This window comes from Chelonoidis abingdonii, chromosome 1 (assembly GCF_003597395.2).
Source record: "Chelonoidis abingdonii isolate Lonesome George chromosome 1, CheloAbing_2.0, whole genome shotgun sequence".
Lineage (NCBI taxonomy): Eukaryota > Metazoa > Chordata > Testudines > Testudinidae > Chelonoidis > Chelonoidis abingdonii.
The window spans coordinates 15137846-15148633 of record NC_133769.1 but is presented as its reverse complement, the minus strand read 5'-3'; the positions used below and the strand labels follow the sequence as shown (position 1 = coordinate 15148633).

Here is a 10788-nt window from a genome sequence, read left to right as displayed (position 1 = left end):
TGGGGCAGGGATGAGGAATGGGAGGGGGCTCGAGGCTAGGGCAGAAGGTTGGGAACTGCAGGGGTATAGGGTGTGGGGGGGGAGGATGAGGGGCTTGGGTCGGGAGAATGGTGGGATGGGGGTGGGGTGGGGGTGGGGAAAGAAAAAGAGGCTCTGGCTAGAGGTGTTGGGGCTTGGGGTGGGGCAGGGCATGAGGAGTTTGGGGTAAGGCAATTTGCCAGTATAAGAGAGGATGCCCCCCCCCCAGCCCTCTCCCCCCTGTCACTGCACATGCTCCTAGGGCCCCTCTCAGGTCCGGGGAGGGGGAGCGGTTTACACACCCCAGAGCAAGAAATCTTCATTAAAACACAAGAGTGACAAGCATTCAAAGGGAAAAAAAACCACCACTGAACAAACTTTCCCCCAGAGAGATTATTGGCGGGGAAGGGGGGGGGGCGGGCACGCTACACCTCAGGGGAAGCCCTGAAAGAAGCTGATCATGTGCAGCGAGAAGGCCTGCTGCCCCATGGCCTGCAGGAGATGACACTGCACCCAGGGAGACAGAAGGGGAAAGAAGCTGGCTCAGTGGTAGGGGGTGGGGAGGCAGAGGAGGAAGGTGAAGGGTGTGTGTGTGCGCATGTGTGTGTGCGCATGCCCCGGCTACAGCCACAAGGAAGGGAAACTAGCAAAAGAAAGAGCCCAGATCAGGTTGAGCAGCCACCTGGGGCCCCCTGAGCTGCTGCAGTCACTCACTCACTCCTCTGACCCACCACCCAAACGCCTCTCTCAGCCACTCGCTTTTGTGGCTAGCAACGAGGGAGAGCAGTGTGGAGTGGCAGGGCAGTCAGACGCTGCCCTGGGCCTAGGCAGAGATGCTCCAGGGGGAGGCATGTGAGGCAGCAGGCGGGCCGGGGAGAGACCCAGCCCCAAACATTGGTGGAGCTGGGCCCCCGTACCCTGAATATTGCTGGAGCATGGGCCTCACAGGCTCATATAACTCTTTGCCCCTGCTTGGTAAAATGGGTCTGATAACCACCTGTGCTGTTCCCCATCCTTCACTGCCTCCATTAATTGAGGGTCTAAGCCACGTTTCATTCAAGGCAATAGTTTAACTCCCATTGGCCACAGGGGTGCAGGGTAGTGCCATTATCCCATATCATCACTGTACATGACTCTTTATGGTACCCCACCCCTCTCCCCACAAAAAATGCAGGCCCTTGTCTGGAGTTGCTTACACTATGAATTCAACATAAGCCAAGTGGGACAGCGTAGGAGCATAAGTACATGGCACTGCTGCAATCCTTATTAGGGCTATAATGCACTGCTCTCTCTTTGCATTTCCTTACTGTGCTAGGGTGTGTTTGAAATGATGACTGGGGTGAAAGCCCACCTCAGTGCAGTGAGGAAGAGCCTTTAGATCATACTGTTATAAAGATTGTAGAGCTCAAAAGTTACCCTAGGCAGTTATTATAAAGCACCATAAGTCCACTGGAGTGCAATAGGGCTCTGCTAGTTGCAACAGCTGAATGCCCAGCTCATAATTTCCTTACTGTTTGTCTGCTGGAGATGAGGGAGGAAGTTAATCCCACCCATTGTTACTGTGTTTGTTTTTCTCAGTATCTATCATGCCATTGAATTTTTCTACTTCAAATGAAAAGTCATTTTTTTCCTCAGGGCCTAATTGCTTCTTCCTAGCAACACAGTTAAGATAATTAATTTCTTTCTTTAAGCTCTCTCTTTTGGGAAGGTGCAGGAGGGAAGAGTTTACATAGGATAACAAGAGTAGCACAACTGCTGATGTGATTTGATTTTTTTATGGCACATACTCAGTATTGTTGTCCTTTTTGACCCAAGCAACTACTCAAATTTCAGGGCTTGAGGGATGTTTCAGCTGGAAGTAGAAATAGGTGGAATGGGATATGCAGCATAACTTGGATGCCAGCTTGGTAGTAGGGTCACTGATTTGGGTTAGATGTATTCCTGGAGGATTCATCACATGACAATTGAAGATTAAGCTTTAATTCCTAGAGATGCTAAGACAACCCTGGAGGGTTGGCAACCTTGTAAAGTGCTGCTCATTTGAACACACGAGGAACCAAGAACAAAATAAGCAGTTTAAACTGCGAACTGCCCAAGTCTCTCGCTCTAGCTTTCCCAGGGTCACACTGTGCGCAGAGGCTACTGCTTGGCTTTCTTGTCTCTTCCACTTATGCAGGGTGTGTTTTTTTTTTTTTTTTTTACACAACACCCCACAATGCCTAGGGAAAGCCCCTGCCCACTTGGTCCTAGTTTCTGGGCAGACTCTACTTCTACTAGACTCTAGGTGTGCATGCACCTGAGCATGCAGGTGCATCTATTTAACTCTCAAATGAAGGACATATTTGCCTCTCAATTTGAGCAAGGTTTTACCGTAACCCCAACATGATTTCATCCAGCTCATAACAGTAAATTTCATCTGAAATGGCAGGCTATAACAACACACTCAGTTGAAAATTAAGGTAGGAATCTCTCTCAACTTTCAGTGCCCACAGAACTCTGTGACCATAGTGAATTAGATACAGTACAACTGTGCTGGGAAAGGGAGGTAGTTCTCTTACTCTAAGACTGAGACAGGCTAGTACTCAACACAAAAATAAAGTTCTGATTTAAAATATTTCCTGTGGAGGGTGCGCTGGTCCCACAGCTCCGGTGGAGCATCCGCAGGCACGCCTGCGGCAGGTCCACCGGAGCTGCGGGACCGGCGAGCTGGCCCTGCGCCTAGGGCGCCAAAAACCCTGGCACCGCTCCTAGACATCGCCTGAATTAAACTTATGGCAGCTATAAACCCCCCATTATGCTGCTGGAGCGTAAAGGGGGACTTTCGTATGGTGACATAGCTGAAGTTGTACCACTGTAAGGAAGCTTATAGCAGTATAGCTATTCCCATTCCGGAAGAAGCTGCTATGAGCATCTTTATACTAGTATAATTGCCTCCACTCTAGGGGTTGTACCAGTGTAGCTTTAAGGGGGGGAGGGAGGGGGGAGAAGAACCACCCCTAACCAAAATAGTTATACTTGTACAAAACCTGTGTGCAGACCAGGCCGTAAAGCATAAGGGAGGCCAGGTTTACATCTTAAAACTTAGTCAACCTAGCTCCCTTGCTCAGGGGTTTGAAAAGCCTCACATCCTGAGAGACAGGTAAGTCAAACTAAGCACCACTGTAGAGATTGCACAGTTGACAGAAGAACTCTTCTACCACCCTACTGCCTCTTGGAGAGGTGGATTTACTGCAGTGCCAGAAGAACACTTTCTGTCGCTGCAGTGAGGGCCTCAGTACAGCAGCACAGCTGCAGCTGTGCCGCTGGATTAGCCCCTTTAAGACAGACACTTGGTGCACAGCCTGCAATTTTCAATAGGTCCCTATAACCATAAAATTAAAATGTCAAGGCCAAAATAAATGCATCAGCCACTCTGCATAGACTGAAGCACCCAAGTTAGTGGCCTGATTTTCAGTTGTACTGTAAACCAGCAGCTCCCACGAGCTTTGATGTGAGTGTAGGGTGACCAGATGTCATGATTTTATAGGGACAGTCCTGATACTTAGGGCTTTTCCTTATATAGGCTTCTATTAACCCCCCACTTCCTGTCCTGATTTTTCACACTTGCTGTCCGGTCACCCTCTGTGAGTGGCCAATACATGGCACGTGTGCAAATGAAACAACTGGTTTAGGCATCTAAACACAGAGTTGGGGGACTCACTTTAAGCACCCATATTTGACATTCTTGGTGATGGCATCAATCTGAAAAGCAGTTTAAAATCAAAAGCTTCAGCTTTCAACTACAACACAAATAGAATCTAATTTTTTAAAGAAGTTGAGTTTAACCCTTTTATTCAACCACAGAGACACGAACCTGGGCTGGACATACAACTTTAAGGTTTTCCTGTCAGAAAATTCTCATTCCTGCATTTAATCGAGATACAAGTATCCAAGTGAAAGGGAAGAGAAGCAGTTAAAAAAAAAAAACCAAACACTCAACAACCTGCAACTAGGAAGAACGCTGAGCATATTACTGGACAAATCTTCTGTACAGGAACTCTGCCCTGCATGGGGAGAAAAATGAAGATGCCCTCTTCTAGGTGTACGCCTCCAGGGTAATGCTTGCTTCCTACAATACAGGCAGCACAACCCTGCAGAATGGAGACGTTGCGAGTTTAGACAGGAAATAAACTGAACACCCCTCTTTAGGAAGTTATTACAATAGAGTGGTGGGGAACAGGCGAGGACTTCTGCTTGCTCATTACAATACACAAAGGGTGCTGGTCCAACCCAAAGGATATTACCCCAAAGGCAAGGATGCAAATATCTCCTTATGAAATGAGTGCTAGATTTTGAATGCACAGCACTGTTTTCTTAACATTTGTGGATCTCTGAGTACTAGAATTGGGATGAGACAGGGAAGGCTTAATTCATGTCAGCAGTTTAAGGACATGACCCGTGCCTGCTGATTGTGGGGTGGCATAGTGAGGGCAGCTGGCTTCAGCCCCATGCTCAGTACAAGCCAAGCAGCAAATCTGGGGGTCAGGGGGGCACATGATCCTGGAGGCCCCTCCACGTGTCCCCCACTGCACTTAAAATTTAGATCAACCTAGCTCCTTACCCCTGTGGTAGTTACAGCTAAGTCAACAGAAGAATTCCTCTGTCAACCTAACTACCACCACATGGAGAGATGGATTAGCTTCAGTGACAAAGAAATCCCCTTCCATTGCTTTAGGATGCACCTCCAGCACAGGTGGCAAAGCTGCAGTGCTGGAGCTGTGGCATTGTAGCCTCTGTAGGATAGACATGGCCTCAGTCATTTCATCTTAGGCCCCATCTACACGACGCGTGAAAATCGATTTTAGATACGCAATTTCAGCTACGAGAATAGCGTAGCTGAAATCGAATATCTAAAATCGAGTTACTCACCCGTCTTCACCGCGCGGGATCGATGTGCGCGGCTCGCCATGTCGAATCCGGAACTCCGTTTGTTTTGGTGGAGTTCCGGAATCGATGTAAGCGCGCTCTGGGTTCGATATATCCCCATCTAGACGAGACGCGATATATCGAACCCCGAGCTTTCGATTTTAGCTCGCCGAAATGGCACGTCGTATAGATGTGGCCTTAGAAAGAAAGGAGTCAGGTACTGCTAGATGAAGAGTTTGAAAGAAAAAAAAAAAAAAAAAATCCACTTTCCATCCACTACTGGTCATTGGGTTTTATCCTGGTTAGTTTAATCTGCTGATTCATTATGGTTTTCAGAACATATATTTATGTAAGACAAACTACCACCTTAAAATAAAACCCCAACATTTACATACACAGTAACATGATACACAACATAGTTTGCATTAACATACAAGTTATTTCATTAGCAGCTATAATAACTTCACATAGTACATGGCTTTACTTTCTACAGTTTTAGGCACACTGGAGAGGTTTTATCCATGGGTAATGGGTATGTCAGCATACCAAAATAAATACACTGGCCCACACACCCTCAGCTCGTGTATTTTTAGAATTATGCTAATTCATACCAGCTGAGGATTCAACCCTAACTGAAGAATGAAAGGACAAGGTAACAAGATTTTGGGATCTCATACCTTCAAGATATTGAAAACCTTATTCACTTTTAAATGTTATGATTTTACTAATCTACTGAAATTCAGCTTCACTCAGAAATACTTGGATAAAACAAAATGCTTTTTTAAATTGTTAAGAGGGTGATCTCACCTGTAAAAAAAATTTAAGCACAAGATCAATACTTGTTACTGTTGAGAGAAATGTGAAGATAGTTTATACAGATTTGGCATTTGTAGTGTTTCTTTACTAGGATTCAGAAGTTTGATGCATAAACACTGTGGAACACTTAAAATTTGATTTGCTTGTAGAAAAATAAGTATTTGAAATAAAAAATGGTTAAGATTATAGGTTTAATGCATTACCCTCACTTAGGCTCATATTCAGGACAGCACTTAAGCACTTAAGTCCCAAGCACATGCTTAAATACCATCTTGAATTGGGACCAGATTCTCAGATCCTGCAAAGCACTTAAATACATGCTGAACTTTCAGCACGTAACTAGTCGTTTGCTTCAGTGGATCTAGTCATGTATTGAACTAACCACATGCCTTAGCTTTGCTTGATTATTTCAAAATTACTTACATACATCTGTTACAACAGGGAACATGATCTTTCACATCAAAGTATTAAAAAAGTCTAAAGAAATAATCCCTTATTTAAATAATAACACTAGCCAGATTCCACAACAAATACAATTATAAAAACTGATTAAATACTAATTTTTAAAAAAAGGATTTTATAACTTATGAGGCAGGTAAACGATTCTGAAAAGATTTTCCTTCACAAAAGCTTCATTTATAAATTCTACTTAAAGTTTTAGGCAACACTTTCTATCAAGGAAATACAGAAACATTTATCACAGTTGTCAGAACTTTTATAATAGAGGGTGTGTTAGTCTCTGTTGTAACCACTCCTCTTATTTTCCAAGATTTATAACTCAGCCATTTAAAAAAAACAAAACAACACAACACACACAGGAAAAAAATGCTACAGGCTACATAAAAGTATGTGTGAGCGGGAGAATGGGTTTATCTTCCCCTTTAGGAGAAATTAAAAGTTTTGGGCCTCTTACAAATGTACAAAAATAAAGATGAGTAAATAGAGACAGATATTTTGTTATTAGATTCCAAACTAGCTTCTATTCTTAAAGTATTTTGGGATACGTATGGAAGGAGAAAATGAGTTACTGGTATTTTGTTTAGGAAGAGTAACTTTGCCATATGGGACATAAATCCCTTCTAACATTTAAAAATCAATCTTTTCACCTGCCTTTAAACTCTGTCTGCTGGGCACAGGAAAGTGGCAACTGGACAGAGTTTTGGAAGTCTCCATGTGTTGGTAAATACAAGTGCCTTTAATTCTGTTTAATGTACAAGGATTCTGATTATAACTTTGGTGATGCATTAACAGAATAGGCTGATTTTTGCTAAGAAAGGTCTCTCTCCGAATTGGGAATTATTAGGGATCTCAACACACTAAGGATGAGCACAGGAAAGACTCAGGAAAAAAAAAAAAAAAGTGGTCAGTTAATAAAAACAACAGTACTGAGTCACAGCTCCTCAGTGGAGCAGAACTACTGTTTCAGAACAATGAGGTTTCCTCCACTGAACTCTTGTTTAAAATAAGACATTAAACGGAAGGCTCTGAGTACAAAGTTAACTTGTTCCTATGGCTTCTCTGGTCATCATTTCTGGTATATAAAGGTTTAGCTTCCTGATTGTCAAGTTACTCTTTGGTTGTCAGAGGAACACTATGAACACACTGCATGCATCCTTGAGAGCTAGCTCGTGCCTTTCACTGTACACCCAGTAGATCACTACATGCTCAAGAAGCAACTGCTTAGGAGGAGAGGTGACATTCAAATTAAGTGGCAGAACAGTTCAGTTACCCACTCCAAGCCTGGGCTCCTATGTCCAAGAGAAGGCCAAATGGGAAACCACCCTCTGTACGGAGCTTGAGCTGAGATTTTGGGCAGAGTGAGAAGGAAGATTCCAACACCTGTTATGTATCGATGAGGGTAGAGCTGGGTAATAAAAATATCATAAAGAAAAGTCATGGAATTTTGAGAGCTAGGTCGAAGACTTCAGTTATATCATACAGGGAATTCTTTTTTGGCTTCAGAATGGCACAACATAAGGAAAATCCTCCATTTGATTTGTCATCTACATACAATAAAAAAAATACTGCACAGAACACTTCATTAATGCAATGCCCTCTGCTACAGCCAGGGCTTCAGAAAGATAAAGTCTGCACAAGTCACTGAACATCAGATGGGTAATTTGGTGGGATGTAGTGGTGAACCTACTGCAGACTCTCTGGGGTGCCACTCTTGGTATGAAGACAGCAAGTCCCTGCAAATGTACAATATTTAGTACCTACTGGGGTTGCAGCAGCAGAGAACTGCCCCTTGTTCTCCCAGTTTCCTTTTAAACCTGTTCCTGTTTGACTGCTCCAAACACAAAGCCAATCCATTCGCTTGCCCCCAGGTGTCAGGATGGTCCTGTCAGATTTTCACATCGTCTCTTTCAGCAGCCCCAGTTTCCGAAGAGCCTCTTTCCTGGCTTCTTCCGTTGAACCTCGGCCGGAAAACTGTACTGTTATCCCCTGGGGTCGAAATCCTGAAGGTCTAGGCAGGGAGCCTGACCTCTTTCTCATCTCCAGATTTAAGTCAGGCTGCCCATGGTCATAAAAGCTTTTGGCAACATTCTGTCGAGCAACCTTGTCCCTGGTGAGAGCTGTGTCTAGTTTGATCTTCACGGTCTTGCCCATAGGAAGGAAAGGGCTGGGATCGCATTTTAAGGTTGCGTGGATATTTTGATGCCCATTAGGAACAGTCTCTCCCTGTTCTTCCTGCAAGTCCTGTATCTTCTGTGTGTTTGGGGCATGATATTTTTGGACTAGACTTGGCCTTCCCTTTGCCAGGCCTAGTTTCGTCAGAGCATCGTATCGGGTTTGCTCAGAAGTTAGATCTCTTAAGGAGGAGCTTCTGCTGCGAACCAAGACCTCATTCTTCTGCCACTTCTCTTCTATTTCAGCTGTCCCAAAGGCTGCTCCATTCATGTTAGCCAGTACCTGGGCCTTGCGCACCTGCACATTGACTGCTGCCTTAGAGATAGTTTGGTTGAATTCCTTCCCACCTGCACTGGTTATGTTGATATTACTTGGAAACCGGTAGGACTTGGGTGCAGGCAGCGGAGGGTGCTTAAGGGCTGGGAAACAGTCTCCGTTTTGCACTGAGGCTTTTCTCCTCTCCACAGGCATCCCCTCCTTGGGGGAAGTGGGAGAGCATGTCCTTGTCTCATCTTGCTTCTTGGACATTTTCTGAGCCAAGATAAGTGGAGTAGGGATGGCATGATGAAGCTTGGGGTGCTGCACAGGGCATGGAGCAAGAACTTTCTCATCGCTCATCAATGGAGGAGCTGAAGGGTAGCTTGGGGGAACATCGGGAGGTGGAATCTTCTCAGGGAGCTCATTGCCCTCTGGCTTAGGACCATCTGTTCTCCTGGCAGCCTCTGACACTTAAACAAATGGAATCTCATTAGGTCCCGGCACAGAGTAGAACACAAAGGCTTCCTTTCACTAGCATTGGCCTCTCCCACCACAACGCCCCTTGCCCCCAACTTTTCACTTGAATAAGCTACTCAAATTCCAACTTCTTAATGTCTCCTCCGGCAACAAACTAACGCCTCTGCTTAGACACTGTCTCTGATGGGTTTGATACAATCCTTCCTTCTGCTAATCCATTATTCCCATATCAGCAGCCTTCTCCTTTATTTCTTGCGTTTGTGCCCTTTCTTGGTTACTGTGACCAGTGGGGAAAGAAACATGTTTAAAACCCAAGTAGCGCATTTGCTAATGGGCAAGTCTTCCTCTTCTGCAGGAAGTCTGGAGAAACTGGCTGTGTGTAGGGATCAGGAGGCCACGCTCCATGGGCACCACCCACCCATGTGGCTTCACTGACCAAACCCCACCACGTTCCTCTAAGCCCTCACGGTGGCTCCACTACCATCGATTTACAAGATGGCTGTCCACTGAAGTGTGGGCTAGAGGTGAATAAAGGAACAGGTGCATGAACAAGTATACATTTGTTCATGTATACATGCATTTCATACATGCATGTATACATGCATTTCACTCCTATTGCTCATTGAAGCAGCTTCATTACATTTTTATTTTGTTAGTGCCCTGGTGTTTTTTTGGGGGGGCGCGCCACAAGAGAGGAATGATAGTCATAATTCAGCACCCGAACAACTAAATTAAGGAAACTAATAATGTGGAGCTACTAAGCCACATGGGTGGTACTCGGATACAACCTGTGCCTGCGGAGGGTAGGGGTAGGGGGACACAACCCCAGAACAGCTCGAGCCCCCCCCCCCCCCCCGCCCCTTGGAATATAGTGTGCCACTCCCTCCTCCTGGAAAGCAGAGGCCCTGCCCTGCAGCTTCCAGCTGATTCTCCTGCCTCTGTCTCTCCTGCTGGCTCAGCTACCTCCCAGGAAGGAAGGCCAGGCTGCACCATGTGACCAAGCAATCTAGGGGGCACGGGACCCTGCATGTTGCACTCCATGAGTCACCTTGGTTGGTACTGGCACACCAAACTTCCCCTACAACAGGGAGGGCCATGGTGAAAAATCTGCTTTTAAAAAGTATGATTCAACAAATTCAGAACAAGAGGTATGTCTTAGAACTTCTGTATCCTGAGTAACAGATTTGCTTCAATGTACATACACTAGAAGCTGTCACACTTTACCTGGTGCTACTTCTCTGTTCGGAGTACGCTTGTGATCACTGTTCTCAGGGGCTGATTGCACCAAGTCAATGATCTCTTCAGATTCCGAATGGCTGGAAGCATTTTCATCCGTTGATCTTGGGGAGTGACAGTGGATACTGCTGTCACGTAGGACCTGTTCTTCCAAGTCGTCTTCTAAAGAATCAATAGTTTCTTCAAAAAACAGGAGAACATCCTTCTCCTCATGGGTTAGGTATTGGAGACTTTCATCATCCTGCAGTTAGAGAAAAGAGTCTTAAAGTGAAGACAACAAATAATGTTAATTGTCTAGGATTTTGCAAAGACTGGCTAACTGTGAATAATAGAACACAAATGCAGCACCTGTTTTAAAGAAAATGAGCACGATCCTAACGATTACTATCTTATCAGAAACTTCCAACCTGAATAAACTGACATACTAAAGGGGGAAAAAAAAAGTCT

General features: G+C 45.0%; 1 protein-coding gene across 1 annotated transcript in view; it reads right to left on the bottom strand.

Annotated features, from left to right (window-relative positions):
* Positions 1-7691: 7691 nt before the first annotated feature.
* The window catches only part of PROSER2 (proline and serine rich 2), a 30578-nt gene continuing 27481 nt past the window's right edge, over positions 7692-10788 (bottom strand). Inside the window, exons 3-4 of the mRNA XM_032798315.2 lie at positions 10330-10582; positions 7692-9098 (exon numbers count right to left, since the gene is read on the bottom strand). Coding sequence (XP_032654206.1) covers positions 8092-9098; positions 10330-10582 — 1260 coding nt within the window. The 3' untranslated portion in view covers positions 7692-8091. The remainder of the gene's footprint in view (positions 9099-10329; positions 10583-10788) is intronic.